The sequence below is a fragment of the Oryzias melastigma genome, linkage group LG12 (assembly GCF_002922805.2).
Source record: "Oryzias melastigma strain HK-1 linkage group LG12, ASM292280v2, whole genome shotgun sequence".
NCBI classification, from domain to species: domain Eukaryota; kingdom Metazoa; phylum Chordata; class Actinopteri; order Beloniformes; family Adrianichthyidae; genus Oryzias; species Oryzias melastigma.
This window is the reverse complement of record NC_050523.1, coordinates 9728973-9751505: the sequence shown is the minus strand read 5'-3', so window position 1 is coordinate 9751505 and position 22533 is coordinate 9728973. Positions and strand designations below refer to the sequence as shown.

Sequence of the window (22533 nt, the reverse complement as noted above, 5' to 3'; positions counted from 1 at the left end):
TGTATTGATTTAAAATGCTGACATTTAATTGATTAATACACCATGAATTTGCTTGGGTAAAAGAAACTTCTAAATGAGATACAGTTACAGTGCATAGCATTGTAAAAACATTTTTCCAAGTCATACTCTTAAAATATAATGAAAGTTTTTTCTGGTACAGTCCTGGGATATATCGCAATACATATCGTATTGCAAGCCAGGTATCCAATACGTATTGTATCGCCAGGCTCTTGCCAATACACACTCTTATTATCAACAGCTAGAGTTACATTTAATCATGAATGACAATGTTTTTATCTAAATTTCAGTTTTAATAGACATTCCTATGTATAACTGGCTTTTAATTAAAGGCGTGTCAAAATATCGCGATTATTCGCAAATTATTATGTGGCCTTTTTTAAGGAAAAAAATGTGTGCTTCGTGGAATTTAGCAGTTCTAAATTAATTATGAATGACAAAATTTATAGTTTTCATCAGAAATACTTTATTTTGTAACATTGTATTGAGATAAACTTTCCTAACAATTAAAGGCTGTAACATAAAATGCCTACTTTTCTTTTAATTTTCTTTTAATGATCACATTTTTACTATTTCTTTTGATTGTTTCTTTTAATGTTTTATGTAAAGCACTTTGAATTGTCGCTGTACATGAAATGTGCTATACAAATAAACTTGCCTTGCCTTGCCTAACAAAAGCCCAAGTGCAAGTGAAGGGCATTTTAAATTCAAAACTTCAATCAACGTTCAGTAAAATAAAATAAAAAACATCAAAAATAAAATTTCCATAACACTTTTATGTTCATTTTTTGTCAGGACCAAATCTTTTCCTCCTCTGCTGAACTACAGTAATAAATGAAATAGAGATTTATCATTTCCAATGAACTTTTGTTTTTTAAAACATTAAAGACTGAGAAAAGCGGGATACACTATGGATAGTTTGACAGTTACTGCCGCTGCGAGCCGGTACCACCAGACGTGGTACTGGACGCGAACCGGAGCCGGGTTAGGGTGCAGGAGCTCTCCAGGTCCTAGCGCCGGCCGGTTTTAACTCGCAGCTCAGTGGTTGGAGACCCGCCCGTGATTTAGTGAGAGCAGCCGGTGAGTTACAGGGCGGGACGCCCGCGCGCAGTATGGAAAGGCACGTATGAGAAATTCCGCGATTAATGCGTCAAAAAAATTGTCGGCGTCAAGTACGTGTCGGATTAACGCGTTTTTAACGCGACAAATCTGACAGCCCTATTTACAACAATTTTGTACTAAGTAGTGGCACTGCTGTTCATGTTTACTATTGTTAACACTGAATTTTACAGATAATTCCATTTCAGTTGGTGTTGATACTTGCCAAAGACATAGTATTACTGATTTCAGCAATGTTGCATAAAAGTGTCTATTATCTGTTGCATAAAATAAGACGCAAGTTGTTAATTATGATTGTGTTCAAGCTAAAAAAATAAATGGGGATATATTTTCTTTAAAAACATGTATTCTTTTATATAATGCGAGTTATTAGATATTGTTAGAGATGCATATTTAAAATTCTGTGTGCTTTACATTTAAATGTGTGCTTTTTTTTTGAGAAATGTAATTAAATCTAGACTTTTATCAAGAGTTTCTACAACAGTGCCTGGTTTAGTCTACACCTTGACTTTTTGTGCCTAGTCATTCACTGGACAGACTTAAAACAGCCCAAACTGCAATGTTAAGCTAAATCTTAGGTCTACAAAAGGTTAACAGAAAAATCTGAGTTCTTTTCTTGGAAACAACATTTCGAGGAAAAGCTTGCGACACCAACAAGCTGACAAATTTTTCCTTGTGTCATCAGCCAAGTTAAGGTGTTTAGTACCCAGTTTTACTAAAGCATCAATAAAAAGTTGTCCAATCCAAAGAAAAAATGTGGTGCCAAATTTAAACAGCTTTATAATGTTTGATTAAATGCTGCTTAATCTTTAATATTATAAATCAAACAGCCTAGAGACAGGAAAAAACTACCAACTCCATAAAAGTATAAAACTAGTCTGGCTTTATGGCTATTAAGATATTTTTTCTTAGTTATACAAAGTTAATAAACTTTAAAAAACCCTTGTTTTTTTTTTTACTTGGTCATTCAAGTATGAACTGCAGACTGAATGGTCCAGTCTCATACTAAAAGGTTCTAGGTTAGTATTTTTTTCTTTGTAAAATGACTCATCTGAAATTACATTTCCATGGTAACACATTTTAATATTCAGTGACCTCCTTTTTTGGAACCAAACCCTCTGAGAGTATCCTCGTTTTGTTGTTAGAACAGAGATGGTATCAAACCCCCTTTTTGGAACAAGCCACTCACACAAGCTCAGACACGACATTTGAAACAATGACTGGAAGAAGAGATGACAAATACATGTTGGAGGGTCTTTTCCATTGAGTAGAGCGGTTGTTGTGATTCACATAGTAGGTACGTCCCAAGTTGTCCACTTTTTCTTCCCAGCCTTGGGGTAAAGGGGGCAGCAACTGCTGGGGCCGCTGAGAGCCCGAGTCAGCAGACTCATCCCAGCCCTGAAAGAAGAAAGGATGAATTTGATAAAAGGTAGAATAACTGTCAGTACTAACCAAGGCAAAAGATGCCATGGTTACAAAACACCATATTTGAAGTCAGCACAAAGTCACTCAAAGTCAAGCTGCAATTATGCAAAGATTTTATGTCATAAACCAAAATGCAACTAAAACACGAGTTCAAGTGTTTGGAGGTTGGAAAGAGTCCATGAGAAACTGCATTTTACTTTTACTTTTTAAAGTAGGTTCCCAGAAAGGGCAAAACTAAACAAAGACAGCACTTTCACAAAAGTGGGATAATGATCTTTTCCTTTCATAAAACAGACACAAAAATGGGAGAGTCTTAGAAAAGCAGACAGAGAAAAAAGGAGACGATAGCTATGTGGTATTTAACTTTTTGAACTTTGGCTGCTTAGTGTCACAACTGTTTTTCAGGTTTTCTCGCCATTCCAAAACGCACAAATCAGGCATTCAAGTCACAAACGAAAGCTCTTACTTTTTGCAAATAACAGGCCATTTTTTAAATGATTTTTCCAGACTTCGACCTGGAAAATAATTTTAGCTCATTTTGGAAGTATCCCACTACTCCCAGACTCTCAAAGGAAAAAATATAAAGAAAAGTTGCTCTTTCTCCAAAGACTGTGTTCATTTCCGTTGGTCTGAAGAGGGACATTTAATCCTTTCATTCAGCTAAAAGCTATGTTGTTACTGTGTGGAAGGAAGAAATAAAGCTAGTCTGGTTTTAAGGTTGTTAAGAAAAAAAAAAATCCCTGTGGTTTTGCAAAGTCAGCAACAGTCGTGTTCGGGAACTTACCTCAGATTCCTCCCTCATCTCTCCGGCCTCCTCCTCATGTCCTCCTTGCTTGGGTAGATAAGCCATCTTCAATCGCAAGTAACCCTTCACCCTGGACTTATGACTGAAGGAATGAAATGCGATTGAAATGTTTAAAATGTAGGCAAGTTTCCAAAGCCCACATTAGTCCCTAATGAATTTTCACTCTTAGCATTTGGCTAATGACCATGACCAATGTGCTGCTGCCTCCTGCTGAAATGACAAACAGCTTTGCAAACTAAATTTAACTCCAGGTTGTAATAATAGATGCAAAAATTGATTTTCTGCAGAACAATTCCTAAAAATATGCAAAACAAGTTTTCACTTGATCAAGTTTTATACCCATTCAACAAAAACTTACCTTCGTGGTCGCAGCAGGAAGTCTTTAAACGTGTAAGGACGCTCCATGGCGGGATCCTCCGTCTGAAAATTAGGAGGCATTTGCTGATGTTATTTAAGCAAACAAGATAAAACAGATGTTAAAAGCAAAAACAAAAGATAAAATCTTTAAAATATGAGTTCAACCACAGTAAAATTATAGCAGGATCATAAAACAATAGGGGTGTTGTAAAAAAAATGTATTGATTTGGCGTTATATTGCAATACGTAATTTGGCAATACTTGTATCGATTTAAAATGCTGACGATATGATTATTTATTACACCATAAATTTGCTTGGGGAAAATCAACTTTTATATGAGGTACAGTTACAGTGATTAGCGTTGTGATCATTATATAAAATTAATTTTAACTTTTTTTTATAATGAATTAATATGCAGGTAGTTTTTTTTTAAGATATATTCTTTCTTAAAAACATTTCACATACAAAATAAAACAAAAATAAAAGTGCAAACTTTTTTATTAAAAGTTCAAACTAAAATGCCATATCAGAAGCAAAGTAGAAAAAAATGGGGTAGTGACCAGAGATTTGTGACAGAGTTGTTATAATAATAATAAAAAAAAAAATCACTTCTAGACTTTGATTTGCTGTCATTTTTTTGGTATTTTAAGGTGATGAAAACATAGATCTTTAGAAATTAGATTAGAAATGGTTCATTTCAAGCCATCAAAGCAAGAATAATGTATAAACAATCAGAGGTTTAAATCCTTGCAAAGTCATATCATCCACAGAATAATTAGGAATCAAATTATAGAAAGGGAGTGGGAGGAAATGAACTTATATAACCCCATCCTGGCTCTACCTTACCATTTTCTTTACATGAATTATCATCATAACTTTAAATCAGATATTTATAACTTACCAACACAGATGCAGGTAATTTTTAATCCTTAGGCATCAATAAATCACATAATTGTGTAAATAGACATAACATTATCGATCAGAATGAATCGCAGCATATGTAGATCAAGAATCAAAATATGTCCTGATTGTTTTTCAATAGAAAACCATTAATATAAATCGAGTGTCAAAAATATATGCATATTGTTGTTCATTAGAAAAATTGTTAGTATAAATCAAGTATAAAAAAAAATATGTGCATTTTGTTTTTCACTAGAAAAATGATTAGGGTAACCCACATTTAGAGATCTGTGAGCAAACACATTTAAACAAGTGCTAAAAAGCACTCTCAAAGTGAAGAACAAACTTTGAAATTATTGGTCAAGTGTGCCTAAAAAGTTCTGCTATATGAAAAACAAACTATATTTTGCTAGGAGTAGCTCCGTCTTGCACAAGAGAGTAGGCTAAATGTAGCCTCCTGCTGACTCATCATTACAGATGACTCAGCTTTGCTGTTTGATTCATGAAAAAAAACAGGAGTGAGTAGGAGAAGCCACAATGAAAAAAAAAGGTGATGACTAAATCAATCGCCACTTCTCTTAGGTCATCCATGCCCACAACATGTGGTCATGGAAAATGCGTAAATCACAAACAACACATTTCTTTGGACAACAGCTGATAATTGGCGTCAAGATATCACTTTAATGACAAAAAAAAAAGCTGGTTCTGTGCCAATTTTTTTCCCTCAGCCACAGTCTTCATTTGAGAACATAAATTAACTCCGGCTTTTATCTGCTAATAAATTCCTCAACCTTTGGGACGCGAAAGGACGTTAATAATTAACCCCAACAATTTTTACAAAAAGGCTTTTCAAGGTTGGCAACTTCAACTAAAACTTCAAAGAGCAACAAACCGAGCTGACGCCGTACTTTTAGCTTTATAGTAATTCGTAGGGCTTTGCGACTGGCCTCAAATTAAACTGCACAAAGTCCAACGCAGCACATGTTATTTACACGTGTTGTTTCTTAGCATTAGGGAACCTGTACTACAACACAAAGGTGTGTGAATCTTCACGTAGAGCTTTTTCCATTATGTCGAGGTAGCCGCCCTGAGGAAAGTCATTTTGTTTACATTCAGGATGACTCACTTTCCATTTCTAACAAGGAGAATGTTGTTTGACCACAACAAAGTGCTTTGTGAATGCTTAGCACTTTCTCACACAAACACACACAAAACGCAGGCCTTACCAGCTCTTTATCATAGTCAATGTAGAACAGCAGAATGCAATGATAAGAAATAGCTGACGGTTGAAACTGATGTTGAAAGAGTCTGTTTACACACAAACACCTGAAAAAAAAAAAAAAAAAAAAAAAATACTGACCGGCAGATGATTAAGAGGAACATCGACTTGTCCCAGGAAGTCATCTCTAGTCTGTGGGAGAAAACAGAGTCAAGTTTAGGAGTAGCTTTCTACGAGTGTGTGGGCATGTGTGGGTGTGAGAAAAAAAAAAAAAAGGAAGAGTAGGGAAAACCACAATAATGACATAATTTACCTGATGCGCAGAAATGTATAACAGATTGTGTGTTTTTGTCACAGAGAAGGAAAAAAAAGTGATTTTGATTTCACACATAGCACCATCCAGAAATAACTTCAAGCCTCTTACATGAACACCTGTGAAAATCTGGAGGTTCAGCTGGTTGCAAGACAATGAAATGCAACAGTGTTGAAGCTGTGATAAAAGGTCTATTATTTTGCATTTATCAAAGTTTTTAGATGATTTTATATTCCTTTCTCTTTCCAATTACTGCAGAATTCCACAGATGTCCACCCAGAGGATAATGTTGAACTTTTTATTTATGGACAGGCAGCTAGCATCACTGCATGGGAGAGAAAATTGTGATTCCAGGTAGGAAAAACATCCACTGCCACCAAATAGAAGCCAAGTCAAATGACAAAGAGGGAAAAGACAGATGTCACAATAGGATAGAACCAGGGGGAAGGTCTTCGCTTCAGATTTAAAAGACCCATGGAAATGTCCGGGATTAAACGACGATTACCTGTCCCAGATGGAAAAGCCCATTCTTGGAAGAACCCTGTGTGCGGGACATAACTTTTTTAAACAACCGAGATAAAGTAAAATTAAGCTGAAACTGTTTTTTTTTTTTGGTAAGAAGCTTATTTACAATTGTGTACTAAAGTTTCAAAACTTGTATCAAAGGAAGCTGTGAAAGACTTTTTAAGACTAAGACATTTTGGATACTAGAGGAATGTCTTTTAGACACTTTAATCCTATTAGTAAATATAGGAATATAAAAGAATGTTTCAATTCTATTTTATATTTTTTATTACAATAACACATTTTTAGTTTAAAATAGTTTGATTTGCATAAAACTGTTGAAGCTAAAAAAATTTCTTGCAATTGAAAAACTCCATCTTGGCACCTTTTGTCCTTTTCAAGAACCAACTATGTTCATGGGTTAAATAAATAGAAGCTTTTATTGTTGGATCAGTCTTTGAATTCATGTGAACTCTTGATCCTTGGCACGCAGTTCTTATTAGGGATAGCTGACTGAACAAAACATAGCTCCCTTCTCCGTATTGTACAGGATCCAAGGAAAGTCCTTATTGCAGCTTGATAAAAACCCTTTTTCCAGTTCACCCCAAAGGCCTACTTTTGCTTCTTTGCTTTTGCTTACATTTTCCTGGTACAGATTTTAGTGATTGAAGGACCTTTTATTCAAAACAGGAAACCCACTTCTTGTTTTTTTTTTTTTTACTCCACTAGTCAAAGTCTGAATGTGGAACAAATTAAAACTTGTAAGCCAATCAGAAGCTAATTGTAATTTCAACACAACTCAAAGCAGTACTGGGTAAAAGTTACATTACTTGTCATTTGTCCCATCTGGTAAATACACCAGCCATTCACCTGTCGCAGCATATTTACTGACCCCAGACATGCAGGTGAGCATTGTCAAGCTGTGTATAAATTTAATGAATACAATTGAGTAAATCTGGCACTTGAAATGCAGAAAAGAGAAAAAAAACAATATATGTGATATGAGGAAAAAGCAGTAACAGTATTTATAAACACAACTGGAGCAAGTCCAAGCTAACACTCCAGTGTCAAAAGTCTGTCTCACCTAATCAACAGTCTGTGTGCTGACACAACTGAATTACTGTGGCATGCAAGTGTGAAAGATCAGAGCTGTCAGAGAATAGTCCAAAGCAACAATAGCAAATTGAATACTTCTCACATGCCACAGGACCAAAATAAAAATAAAAAAAGGACAACCTTCCTTTCAGCCATCCATTCACAATCCTGCTCAAGGTAAATATAGCTATTCCAGTAGTCTACAGAGGCTCTGTGTAAAAATGTCAACGGAGTGGAATCAAGGCAGAACTGTAACTAAGGACATAGCTATGCAGTGTAGACTAGACATGATCCACTGGCTGGAATTTAAAAAGCATTAATTAAATCCAGCCAGTCAGTTGGGGAAGACCTGGGCTAAGAGACTTTTCCATTTGTGTGAGGAATGGGATGCCCAGACTCATTTAGGCTTTTTTTTCAGTTAAATGGTTAAAAGCTTTAACTGAACTGTAAAAATAACTTCAGAACAATGCAGAAGAATTTCTGCATTACATCTAAATTCTACAACTGAAGTGTACTAAACTTGAAAGCGCATGACTCAGAATTGCACAGAAATGATGTGTGAAGTTAAATCTGAATCATAAAGATCCCTTATGGGAACTTTCATTTGCAAACTTGGAGTTTAATGTTCCCAAGACATTATCTTTATGCACATAGTTGCTCATTGTGGGTTATAGAGCATGGTTAATCAAAAACACGACTCAAATTCTCAAAACTTAGCAAAGCACTACATATAGATTCAAACCTATACAAGTCACACCATGACATAATTTATCTTAGTTCCATGTTGTGGCAGATTAGGGGTGGAAAAGACAGCAAAACATAAACATATATATCAAACAATTATAAATTAAATGGTCAAATATGTCTCTCTAAATATATTTACCTTCTTTGAGTCAGTTCTTAATGGCCCTCTCGGGGCATTAAACCAATGACTATGACTAAAAGACTAAAATGACTAAAACAGATGAATATAGCAGGTGGTTGAGTAATCTTTATCCTTTATTGGGCAACATTTGAAGTGAGAAAAGCTTTTGTTTTCAGACTACAGTCATGCAACTTTGAAGTTTTCCTGACAGTTTTATGATCACTTTTTTTGGCAAGAAAGTAAAATATTGGAAATAAATCTGAATCCACCTAGTACTATGTGCCTTTGGTGTATTTTTTTTTTTACACACTTACAAATGCTCCAGACATGTTTGAGGATTCTGGCTTTCACATCACCCTCAGCTTGTACTTATATGAAACAAAAACATGTATATTTATCAAAGGAAACTACTTCCCCACAACATAAAGTCATAAATATGCTAGATATTTTTTAATATAAGAATTTGTATCTGTATTGGGGTATAGTCAGATGTGAAACAGCTCTGGTATTTATTAAAATAAGACTAAATAAAAGCGGTGATAGGGAAACAGAGGGGTAGCTAAAAATACACCAACAAATATTTTTAGATCCTTTGGACTTTTAGCAAAATGATGGCATTGATGGCTCTACTCCTTCTTCACTACTTGAATTTTAATGACATTTTAGATCTTAATCACTTGCAGTGCAGCTGCTGCCAGAATACAAATCTATTCCAGACTAGAACCAGAGAAAGTACAGTTTCATAGAAATCCACAACCATGGGTGAAATAAATTAAAATAACTTGATTAAAAAGCCCCCTTATAACCATGAGAATTATCTAAATTTAAGCTTTAACTGTCTATAAAACAGAAAGCTATATATTTATCCACATGCCTGCTCCTTCTTTTCTTTCATAGCTGATTTGGCTCATGTGCACAATTTGAAATGCCTGTGGTTGTGAAGTAAAAGCAAGTGTGTAATTCCGTTCAGAACCAACTCTATGCTTGCTTTACAGTTCCCAGAAAGTTACCACCCTCATCCTGCACCATAACATTTCCTGGTCTTTCACTAAGGTAAATAAACGTCTTGAAACAGTGCTCAATGAAACAGCAGATATAAATTGTCAATTCTTACGCCAGTAAAAATAGATCTGCCTTTATTTATGCAAATTTAAGGCTTTTTTCTGTGAATTAATCAGAATGTTGCTGTAAAAATACCAAAAACAATCCATGGTTCTACTCAAATTATTTAATTACCTTGGGATTGTTTGTTGATTCTTTGCCAAGATTAGATTCCTGATCTCCACCTCCACTCGGGGAAAAGTATATCTTGAAATGTGGTTGCCTTCTGGGGGCTTCCTCTCCAATTTTAAAAGCACAACCATTCGATCCGTTTTTAGCTTCTGCCTTAACGAAGGTTGGATTCTCCTCAATAGTCGGATATTCTGTTCCACTTTTCAAGCGTTTATTCTCCAGCAAAAGACTTTGTTGGGATGAAGTCCGATGAAATCGAATTCTTGGATAACGCCCTGTTTGTAATCCTCTAGTACTGCTTTGCCCAAAGTCTGAGCATTTTTCCTGATGGGAAGCTAGCTGTTGTCTGCCCTGGTTAGGATCCTTCTGATCTTGCTGGAGCTGAAATACTAGTCTTTGTGTTTTCCCATTCACGTCAAAGCAGTGATCCGGGTTCTCCTGTTGGACAGACCAACCAGTACCACCGTTTGGAAGAATCCTAAAATGCTGGACGTCCGAACTGTAGGGAGATTTTTTCATAATACAAATAGTTCCAACACTACTACCGGGTTGGGGTCTGTTAAAAGTAGAACCAAGGCAAAACACTCTGCGTTTGGGGAAGTTTGGCTCCACCAGACAAGACTGTACGTTTAAGCAATCTGGGCTGTAGTATGGAGGCGGTGACTGCCGAGGAAGGTCAGCTTGAGTCCTTAGTTCAGTGTATGCAGGCGCAGGTCCTGGAGGAGTATAACAGGGTGGTGGGACATCATCAAGTCCGGTAGGCTCTCCGTTACTTGAGTCACTGGAGCGCTGGAGCGATATATGCATTGATGAGCTCTTGGTTGCTCGTGGTTCGGCAAAGCTAGTAAGCTGGGGTATGAACATTGAAGAGCTGCGTTTCAGCAAAGGCTCAGATCGTAACGCAGAATTAGTTGATTGGACAGTTTCTCCTGCTAACACTCGAGGAGGCCTTGACAGAAAAGATGTGGGAGTGAGAACTGCTGCAACCTCCTCGCCGTCTTCCTGCTGTTCCTCCGAGTCTCCCTCCAGTATCTCCGGTGCTGTATTGCTGCGGCCAGATCCAAAGTACAAACGCAGACGTTGGGCCATTTTACTCTCCGTCCTCCTGCTCCAAAACCCCCACACTTTCTCTGACTGGTTTGAGGTTCTCCTCTCTCCTCGTGTCGCCCACTTCTCCTCTCACTGGCTGGATGACTGATCCCCTTTTTCTTCCACCCACCTCCCCCTCCCCTTCCCAACTTCTCCGAGACTCTTCCACAACTTTCCTACCAACAGTAAGCTGTTCACAGTAACGCAATTGCTCAACAGCAATATGGCAGTCACTCCAAAACAATTGACAGCATTAGAATAAAAGGAAAAGCAGTAGAACGAGTATATAAACTAAAAAAAAATTATAGAAAGGGGATCCCTCTTTCCTTGGTAGCACTACCAAGCACTAGCGACAGACAGCAGAAATAGCCTTAGTCAAGTAACAGCCAGCATTCCTGACATGATTGGATAAGGGCCGCCTGGGCTCCTGGTTACTGAGGTGACAGTGGGGTGCCTGTGGGTCACATGACTGTCACTGGCCCCCACCACTTCTTCTTCTTCTTCTTGAAACCTCATATTGCCCTCAAGTGCAACCCCCCCCTCCCCACCAGCAACACCCAGCATACGCCTGTGAGCGCTTCTCTGGTTTCATGATTAGTCATCACACCACTCTTTCCTTTCACAACAACTCCTAATAATGTTCTTTTATAGGGTCGCATTAAACCTCTTCCTTAATTCAACACCATCTCTAAAGCCAGCTTAAAACAAGTATTTCAAGTTCTGCAAATTATAATACACTGACCCCATGTATTTACAATGGCCACTCAGAGACCTTGATATTTTAATACATCACGTCAATAAAGGAAAAAATAGGAAAAAAATAAATAGATAAAGCAACAAACAGGAGATTCATATTTTTCATTAAAGTATACTGTAACTTGTTATAACAGAATAAATTGCTAATTTATCCTTTAAATACAATTTATAGATGCAACTTCTTATTGAGACAATAAACAGTTTCCTATAAGGAGGCCAAACTGAACTTTTTATGACAGCACCTTTGATTCAACGAAAAGGAGGAAAGATGGATCGGTTAGAAAAAAACAATTTTCAAACACTCAACTACTTAAGTGGCTAATGGAATAATAGACCACATTATTTTTCTCCCAAGATAATTCAGCTTCAAACCTTGCCTTGAATTCACATCCAGTGCCACACCGTAATGCAAACTTCCAGTGTATTAGCATGCCATAGGTGTTTATTTTCCATCAAATTAAAAATAGTGAGAGGAATGTCGCTCCAATCCACAGAGCTGACAAAACTCCACTCATAACTTCACATTCGAGAGCTTTGTGGGTGTGAAAAAGCTTCACCTGGCTTGTCTTGTGTTTAACACAGATGTTTCAGCTAATTAATTAAAAAAAAGGCAAGCTGCTCTAAACCTCTTTTGCTGTAAACAAAAAAGAAAAAAAAGGGAAAGGGAAAAACGGGGGTGGAGTGACTCGAGTACAAGAAAGAATTGTGTCTTGGCAGGCAGTGAAGACTTGGTGATGACACACTGCCTGCAGTGTTTGGCTGCATCTATACATGTGTGCGTGAAATGTTGAGTTTGTCAAAATGTTCTGTATCAATACTACAAAAAAGCGTCAATGTGTGGTCCAGTACAGTAGGAGGCCCAGCTTGAAAAACTACATAGAAAGCCTGCAGCGATATATACACAATGCTATCTTTACGATTTTAAAAGTAACCCTTGGTTTCCTATTTGTCTTACAGTCAGAGTTTTAGCTGCAAGTTCATGTTAAGGTGCTGTTGCAAAAGCCTCATTTAACTTTTCCTCTCATCTTTCAAATAAACCATAAATTTAAAAGATACAAAAGGAAGAAACGGCTTCTTCAAAGAAATACTGGCAAGTGGAGAAGGAGCTGATTTGTTATGCGCCTGGAGAAAGCACATCCTGAGACATATAAGGAGAGGACTGTGCTCGGGGCTGCTGCTTTCTTGCACCCTTCACTTCTATAAACTAAGAGAGCTTAGCTGCCCTCACGAAAGCCAACACATCTGCTCTCCCACATATATGGCATTTAAAGCTAGGCTTGACTCTATTATTCGATTCTCAATTAATATTTACTTTTTTAATGTAGGAACTCTACATTTTATTAATAAAACTTTAACCTTTGTTACTTCTACATAATTTTGCGTTTTTCTAATGAACGAGTGAAACTGGTATTGAAATGAAGCTGGAAAATTGAATGAATATTTCATTGAATCACAATGAACAATAAACCAAACTGAATCAAAAACAGAACTTATCAAAATTAATCTAAACTCATCGTTTCAGAAAAAAGATTTTATTTCTTTCAAAACTATTAGTAGTAAGGTATTCTTATAGAACTAACATGGAGCTAAACGAACTTAAGTTGGAGCTAAAGTATTTGTGTCTGCCAACCCACTAGATACACCTATGAAGATTCTACAAACATCATAGTGAGTGCAAAAACTTGGACTCAGTGCAAAAGAAGCAAAACCCACAAATGTTTTAAAAGAGCAGCTGCTGTCAAAGATTGTCTCATACCATGCTCGTAAAAACAAGGGAAGGTACTCTGCAGCTTTTTTTTATAGTCGAACCAAACACAGAAGAATTTCTGAAGGACAGGTCTGAGTTGATGGATTTTAAGAAGTAATTACAAAAGTGGATTTGGAAATTGAGACAATTACCTCATTCATCTAAGATATTTTGATAATCTAGCAACACTTTTAGTAACTGCTGCACAAACCAATAAAAGAATTGAGCAACAGACTGGAGTACCAAGAAATTTCAATCAAATTTCATTGTCACCATGTTTTTAACTTTAAAGTTCAATCATAACTTAACAGTTTCATGTATCACACATTAACCCTGTTGACTATATTCAAAAGCAAAGGGCCTTCATATGAGCCAATGAATCAATTAAAGAGCAAGTGTTTGTGGACAAGGTCCTTTTGCTGCAAAGAAAGTAGATGGACAGAAAAAAAACAATTTTATTTTGAAATCTTTTGTGTCAAAATCTTCCTTCCGAAAAGGCGAAGTAGGTCCATTTTTGAGAGGGTGTATATTAACAGAATGAAGAAAAACGAAAAACTTTAAAAGCTAAAACTAAACTAGCTACAACTAGAATATAACGACTGGCATCATCCGAAAAGAAAACCAGTTTTTATTTATTTATATATATATATGTATATATATGAATAGTTGAGACAGCATAAGAAAATACATCTAAAAGAATAACTTACCAGTCGGTTTTCATCAAACACCTCAAAGAGAAGCCTGTGATTCTGTGGACACACCTACAATGGTAAGAAAATGACAGTGGGAAAAGTTATTGCCGAGATCCAGTGGTTTAGGGACAAACAAATCTAATTCTAACATCTGTCCACAAAACACACAAAAAATTTGACTGTAGCTCAGAGGATTCACCATTCCCACAGGTTTAACATCCAAGATGCATACAAAGCTGTTGTTTCCCAAATAGATACTACTTGGGAAATTCCCATACACATAAGCAGTGGGGTTTTCTCAAATGCACAGTCCTATAGAGCAAATATATTCTACAAAAATTTAAAAACAGAACTCACTCTAAAGTAAAATTCTTCATTCCATTTTGGGTTGAGGGTCTGAAACACACAAAAAAGATTTGGTTAAAAAACAGCTGAATTCTTTGTGTGAGATAAAAGAGGGGTACATTCAAAAGAGTTTCCCGGGTTATTTTGGTAATCCTGTTTAAAACCGGCCATCCCATCAGTCAAACTCTCTCAACTACTTCCTTCCCACACATTTGGCATATCATTGGTTTCTCGTTAAAATACCATGACGAACTGAAACGGCTTAAACACTTAAATGTTAATTAAAACTTAACGTCACAAGTCGATCTGATTCATAAAGACAACATTTTACTGAAGTGATAAAATAGACAGCTGCTTAAATAAAAAAACAAATACAAACTGATTCTTTACTCATTCGATTCTTGACTCGTGGGACGATCAGTAAACAAATGATGAATTCTCTGGAGTAGCATGCCAAACATCACTGCTTAAAGATCATCTCAAAGCACTGTCTACTTCAAGATGCAAGTCGATTAATAGTTTGTTGCTTTATGTGATCCTTTTCATCAAAGTATTTTGCCATTAGCCAAACTCGTAGCTCCAACAATAAAGACGTCATCAAAGGTATCCCATTTAAGAACACACAGAGGGTCTTTTTTTCTGCTCCACATAGCAGTGTATTGTCTGCTATTTATATCCTATAAAGCTACTATGGCCACTGGCAGCATATGCCTGTCTGCATGGAGGCCTGAACTGCTTAACTTTAGCAGGTTTCTGCTGCAAATAAAACAAGCTTAACAACACAAAAAGCATAACATTAATATTCATATAAACAACAACTGTAGCACAGGGTTAAATCAAAGCTGTACTAAACATTCACATCCTAAATTATCAAATGCTAAATAGCTATAATTGTGAAAAATAACCAGAATTACAAATGAGGTTTTGCTCTCATCTAAAACTCAGTTCAGTAAATTTTGAAAATACATATTCTCCTGAATGGAACCAACATTCATATCAAGAAATAGCTCCCCCTGCTGAGAACACATTTCTGCCCTAAAAAAGAGTGGGGAAAAACCTCAGTCAATATTCATCTAAGCTATGGCATAAAAAAAATAACTAAATGTTTGTGAAATGCAATGGGTTCCTCCTCAAAGTTCTATCATCAAGGATAGATTTATGTACTGATACTGGAGAAGTAAAATATAAAAGATATAAAAAGGGTACAAGTGGGCCGCAGGTCTTAAAAGATGTCTTATTTAAATATATATATATCTATATATAGATATATATATATATAAATATGTTTTCAGGACACAAGAATACTCCTTTGGTTACTTACCTTTTTTATAGTTTTTGTCTGAACTAAGGCAAGTTCTCTGTTCTCGTCAGCAACATAGAGGGAAAGCTTGACATAAGGATCACTGCAAAAACAAAGCAGAAAACCAATCAAGTCTATAGACTAACAAACATACAAAGAAATACACAAGAGTAAGAAGAAATCTACAGGAGTGGTTGGTTCCCACCTCTCCTCAAGCTATGGTGATTTAGGAAAACCAAGACAAATGTACTTTTCACTCAATTTCAGGTTGTCAAGTGTTCTCTGTCTATTGCTTTTTAGTTTCTAACTGAACTATCCCCTTGGTCTAGATTGAAGGGAAAAAAATCAAGTCATTAGTCCATCCTGTCTTTGGTTTCTGGCTGAACTGGGATTTTTGCCAGAACGTCTTTGTGACATGTCACCAAGATAAAACACAAACAGATTTTTCAGGTCATAAATAGTGTATCTGGTTGTAAAATGCTCTAATGTGGGTAGTACTCAACATACCCTCTTGGAGTGTGCCCAAGTACCCTCTATATACAGTAGGTTCATGTACCACAGTGACATGCAGTCAGGAGAGGCAAGTGACGCTGTGCCTTACCAGCAATATATAGTTTAAAAATACATAAATTAAATAAGATGAGTATACTTTTTTAGCATTACAAAAAAAGTCAAATATAATTTCTAGACGGGCATATTTTATAATTATTTTTATCTGTGTAGGTTTTTAGCGTTTCTTCGGAAAAAAGTAGCGAATTTATGCGTAAGAAATTGATGGGTGATGCAATAACAGCTTACCCTATGTCGCACACACTGGAGCTGCAGCTGATGCATGCACTGTACTGTTTCGGTCTTTCTATCATTACAAAAGATGCTTTATTTTTAATTACTTCCTTTTTCTATTTCTCACCAACTGTCTGATTACATTGAAGCCAGTTTGGGACTCATTTAGTCTTTTTATCCGCTAAAAATGTGCTTTAAAAATACACATGCCTCAAGGCAGAGGGCGCTGGTGAGCCCAGAGAATGTGACACCGCGGCTAAAGAATAATAGAATTAGCGGTAGCAAGTCAAGTGCAGCTGACCAGATATTTTTTTATATTGTTAAGTATAATTTTCTAAATGGAAGATTACTTGTATAAACTCAGGAATTTGTGGAAACACGTCACTGGCAGTAATCTTCATTGAGACAGAGAGACTTTTAAAACTGAAGGAAAAAAAAAAGACTGCTACAAACAGGTTGTCTATTTCTTCAGAGGAAGCTGCAAACAGATTTCATTTATAAGTAAAAGTAAGTCAATAATAATAATTTGTTATTTTTTCTATGCTACACTTTGTAAACAAAAGAAAAAGATTGAAATAACATTTTAAACAACAGACTTTAATCTAAATCAAATGGTGAATGAGCTGTTCTGTAGGGTTCATATGTTTGTAAATCTGACTGATGACGTCAGTGCCTCACCAGCTGCGAACCTCACAGCACATCACTGATGTAACCCTATTTTAGAAAATCTAGGGAAACAAATTTGATCCGACTTAAAGTTTGCTTAACATATTCTTTTAGAACTGATTGTATCTGGTAAATTTGACACGAGATTAGTTTGTCTTTTTTTAAAATGTATCAATATGTAGAACAAGCGCTACATTTTGAGGTGATCACAGAATAAGCTAAACAGATCCCATTGAATCTACTTTTCTTAACTTTTAAACATAGTTGTGGCCTAATCAGGAAGATGCAAAAAACAGTATCAGCTATTCAATAAATGATCACCATGTGGCAAAAAAATTTATATTTTTAAGAAACTTCATACTTTTATAACATTTAACTAATAACAACAGTATCAAACTTAATTAACAGTATAACCAACTCTCCATACATACGGGTGTGATTGTGATGGAACATATTCAAATACACAGTATTGCTGGCTTTAGTGAAGGCTCTTTATAAACATGACAGAGAGAGGAGAATTGGCCTGAAAACTTAAAAGACCAATGATTTGCACAAAGAGTAAAGTAAATTTCAAACAATTCTGAAAAACAAAAGCCTGTTTGTAGGAATGCCGTTGGAAGCCTGGTTTGCAAGTTTCAAGTTAAAGAAAGTGTCCAAACAAGTGAAAAAGAGAAAAAAGTAAAAACATAAGCAAGAAGAAAGCATCCCTTTCTGAAAATAATACTGTGCATAAAATGCTAAAGTAAAGAGCTGTTTTGCACCATTTGGTACTTAGAGAGTAAGAAGGAAAAGAATCCTTAAAGTGTCATAAAATTCTAATGTGATGTTCTCTATAAAGAATCAAGTATTGCTGTACTTTCTAACATGATGGTTCTTCTGAATATGTATTGATAAAGCCATAGAATTGAGTACATTCATCACAGTGAAATGATCTCCCCCTAAAATCTGAAGAACTATTAAGCCAAGCTTCCACTTTGATTTTCATTTCCATTTATACTTTATGTTTTATTCATGTGTCATTTTATGTTTCATTATGTTGGGTTTGGGGGAGTCGGGAGGGCAGTCTGTGTGTTTTATAGGTTTTAAATGTTTTGAGCCTGTGTTGCTGTTATATGAAAAGTGCTTTATAAATAAAGTTTGATTCAATTTGATTTGACTGCAAGCGGCCAACTCAAAAAATGTCCCAAATGCTTTAGGTTTTCATCGATTCCCACTGCAGGTGAATTCAGTTACAACTGTTGAGCTGGACTTGCTGATGGAGTAGAAAACTGTAATGTGTCCTTGGTTAAAAGACAGATCTTAACAGATTACAAAGCAGACCAGTTACTCTGCTTTTGTCAACACAAACACCAGAGTCAAACTTCAGCTATCGCAAAATCTGCCTTTTTTTCTAAACCTTTATAATTTCTACATGGTGATGGGAGACACTAATTTGGTAAACACGAAAAGAATATCTTGAAAAAAACGTAGTAGTTAAAGCCCAACTACTCTATGTTCAAATATTCTCATTTGAAGCTATCAAAGCAGTGAAATTGTTCTAGTTAACGTCTTTACCAATTTCTACTGATCTGATTTTTACCTTAGTTCTAATAAAACTTGAGTCAAAACATAACTCAAATTAAAGTCTACCAGTTACAATTCATTCTTTTGCTCGTGTCACTGAAAGAGTTTATAGAAAGCAAAGAAAAGACAGTTATTGAAAAATGAACGAGTATTTGAAGCAGGGTATAAGTACTGCTTTTTGATTGCTAATTAGCATCCTCAGGAACCCCAGAGCTTTTAAGTGTGTGTTTGTACAATAGTGTGACGTGCTGTGACTAAACAATAACAATGAGCCGACTGTCTCCCTGTTGCTCAGAGACCTCTTGCCTTTATCCCCCTGATAAAAACGACAATTGCTATGAAAGAAATGCGTCATAATTGAGCTCAAAAGAAAAAAAATGCTGGGTGATGAATTTTAAATGTAGTTGTACATTAGGACAAACCTGAAGATGTTTTATAAAGCCCAAATAAACAAGGAAGAATCCAACAGAGCAAAGTAGCAACACAATAACAACAAGACAGAGGCATTTGGAAGGAAAGAGATGAACAAGCTGCCATCGTTTGAGCTTTTTATGAGGTGACAGACTGCCAAGTCAGCACCGTTTCTTGTAGCCGGCACTTGGAGACTCTTTTTATCATTTCTTCAATTCATTTCAGCCTCCTCCTCAGTCTGCAGGTCAACACAATTTACAAAGAGCAAAACTTGCCAAATTAAATCCCAGAAAATGTTTGATTTTACCACAGCTCAGTTGCAAAACATAACTTTAATCAACAACTCTCAGTAAATGAAGTTTGGTATGCCACAAAACCAATCAGAACTCAGCTGTGAGAAAATACATTTCAGAATACCTCTGGGTTTTCGATCCATTTGCGAGTTATAACACTTAATTATATGTAACCTGAAAAGAGCCTCAAGCCACGGTGTTCTTAGAAATACCTTTCTTCCTAGAAGTTCTTGGCTAGCTCTTAGTATTGCTACATGGGATTGCATTTTATAAATGTGTACGAACACATTCAGACATACAATTACCACATCACTGCTGATACAGTTTTTGCAGATTATCCATGACTAATGCAGGATCATTAAGCTGATCAATCAAATGACAACAAAAATATAGGAAGCCAAAAGTAAACAAACAGCCCATTCATAGTTGAAAAGTACCCTAATATAAATGTTTGTTGGTTAAAGGCATCTCAAAAATACACAGTCAGAATTATGGGGGGGCTAAAGCTTAAGTACATCACACCTGGATTCATCCCAGGTCAACAAAAATGAATTAAAAAATAAATAAATAAATCAAAAGTTTACATTTAACATCATCTTTCTAAATGCGAAATGTATAATAATTACACTGGTTTTCTATTTGGAAAAACAGCAACTAAAGGTGGGTGGGTGGGAGGGGTAGGTAGGTAATGATTGATCAACACCTGGAGTTCAAGGTCTGCCTAACAATAAGAAACATAGTCCATGATAGTGTGCAGTCAAAGGCTAAAAGGACAAACCAAAGAGCAACTACCAAGTCAAAGATTGCAATGCAAAAACTATTAGAAAACTTGATATTGTTGTTCCAGAAAAACTATTACTGTAAAAATTGTTTTTAAACCCCAAAAGCCATAGATTTTTTAAACAGACTAATAACTTAGTCGAATAAAAGTGTAAGCAGAGAAGCTAGCTTTGCCCAATCTGTCTGTACAACAGACATCCATGTTAAAAAGGATAGTGGCGTGTCAGAATCATGATATTTCAGAACGATTTTAAAAAAATAATATTCACCTAGCACCGAGGATGTCTTTCTTTGCCAGATCCATTCCTGCGATGACCTTAACCCGCAACACTCGTGTTTCATTCTGTAGGATAAAAAAATAAGGTGAAACATTTACTGGAACGTATAAAAGGTCATTTTGTATTACATTACCACATCAGTCCCAGTTAAATACCACAAAATATCATATAAACAACTTCCCCTTTTTTAAATAAAATTCCATACTTGCAGAGAGTATTCAAAAAATAAGTAGCTTATCACTTTTTTGGCAACTCGATTGAAGTAAAGTTGTGCTTATCTGCTTATGCGTTAAATTGTGCATCAATTTTCTTCAGATTAAAGAAGTATTTGTAGGTAAGAGAAGTTTAAGTTAAGTTGTGACTAGAGAGAATACTGAGGGAGGATGTATCTAGACGTAATAACCATGTTTTTTTAAGGTTGCATTTTTATTGTGGGATTACTGCATCACCAAGTGTTTACCTTATGACCACAAAAATAACATTCATTATGTAATGCAGATACACCACTCCATCTCAGCATGTTGACTCCACTACAATCTGTCATCACAATTCAGCAAAACACTTGTAGTTTTATGAAATACATGAGGTATTGAAATACTTCTAGAGAGTGTGCTAATGTTAATCATTCCTAAAAGACTATGACAAGTTGTTCGTGGTTTAAAAAAATAATAATAACAATAATGCTAATGCTAAAGATGATAAGTCTTATTTATTGACAATAACAATAACAAGCTAAACTGACGTTAAGGAAAATTACTAATGCAAGCTTCATAAACTATACAGCATACATTTCAAAAGTTATAATCACATGCCAAAGTAATTAAGACATTTTAAATAATCCCTACTGCCTCAAATACTGTCCTGTGTACAATAGAAGCCAACAGTCTCCGAATGGGGCTAACACTGACCTCATTTGGCAGTGCATTAGTACATAAACTCTTAACAGCTGTGACCACCCTATATTTCGGACACAAAAATATAGCTTGTGATGTCACTGAGCCCCCATTCAAATTTTATCTTTAAAAATTCAATTATTCATTGGTTAATACTTCAAAATAAAACAGCTTTTCTTTAAAAATCGCTCGCGCGCTCAATACAATAATTGGCGAAGCAGCGATGCTAAAGAGTTAAGAAGACGGTACATAAATGTAAAGTCTCTGCTGTTACGTTATCCTTTAAGAGAAAAAACAAAAGGCAGCACACAAATGTGACAGCTGCCTAAACAGTACAACGGAATTTGCCCATGGGTGAGGGCTTGCTAGCATCTGAAATGGCTAACTGTTAGCTACATATAAATGAACCTCTTGTCAGAGTCTCTAAACAACAACTCTGGTTCTGTCGTTTAAAATAAAAATATATATATAAAACAGTCCCGGATGTAGTTAAGTCTTACCTCATCTTCTGAAAGCCCGTAAATAGGTTCATAATTCGCTGCCATATAGACTGCGGTCCACGGAATACACACAAAACAAACCGCTTTGCAAAGCTAGCTAGCTAGCTTTGAACAATAAAGTCCCACTTTCCTCTCCCTCTGCCGTGCGGTGGAGGTAAAGTCCACGCTGGGATCAAATCATTCACATGAATCAGGGGGTAATTCACGACCAGATAACGCACCCCACCCCGCCACGATCCATCCAAGACACCGCTTGGAGATGAAGGGAGGGAGTGAGTTTCATAAAAATTCTAAAATGCTTCGGCTTAAAGAAACCGCTTTGGCCAACTGTAAGCTTATCCCCAAATGTTGTGATACTTGACTTCCCCCCCGGACTGGTCAGCCAATCACAAGCCGGAAAGAAGTGATTGCTTCTAATATCAACCAATCAAAATCGTTTGGAGTTTCTCAACATTTCTGCTAATATAATTGAAAAAAAAAAATGAATTTTAAAAAGTATCTTATATATATTATATGAGTCTTAATTAAAGTTAATATTAATTTAACACATATTTTTATACTTATCTCAAATTATCATATGTGA

General features: G+C 35.9%; 1 protein-coding gene across 9 annotated transcripts in view; it reads right to left on the bottom strand.

Annotated features, from left to right (window-relative positions):
* The window catches only part of nedd4l (NEDD4 like E3 ubiquitin protein ligase), a 42666-nt gene extending 20355 nt beyond the window's left edge, over positions 1-22311 (bottom strand). For 3 of the 9 annotated variants that reach the window (XM_024299049.2, XM_024299052.2, XM_024299053.2), the window contains exons 1-5: positions 9858-11073; positions 5986-6036; positions 3726-3787; positions 3347-3449; positions 2381-2535 (exon numbers count right to left, since the gene is read on the bottom strand). In XM_024299049.2, coding sequence (XP_024154817.1) covers positions 2381-2535; positions 3347-3449; positions 3726-3787; positions 5986-6036; positions 9858-10943 — 1457 coding nt within the window. In that variant the 5' untranslated portion in view covers positions 10944-11073. Of the gene's footprint in view, positions 1-2380; positions 2536-3346; positions 3450-3725; positions 3788-5985; positions 6037-6662; positions 6699-9857; positions 11075-14153; positions 14208-14495; positions 14535-15804; positions 15887-20548; positions 20623-21950 lie in introns of those variants that run through there. The other 6 variants (XM_024299050.2, XM_036214648.1, XM_024299054.2 and 3 more) reach the window with 5 other exon arrangements.
* Between the last annotated feature and the right edge of the window lie 222 nt (positions 22312-22533).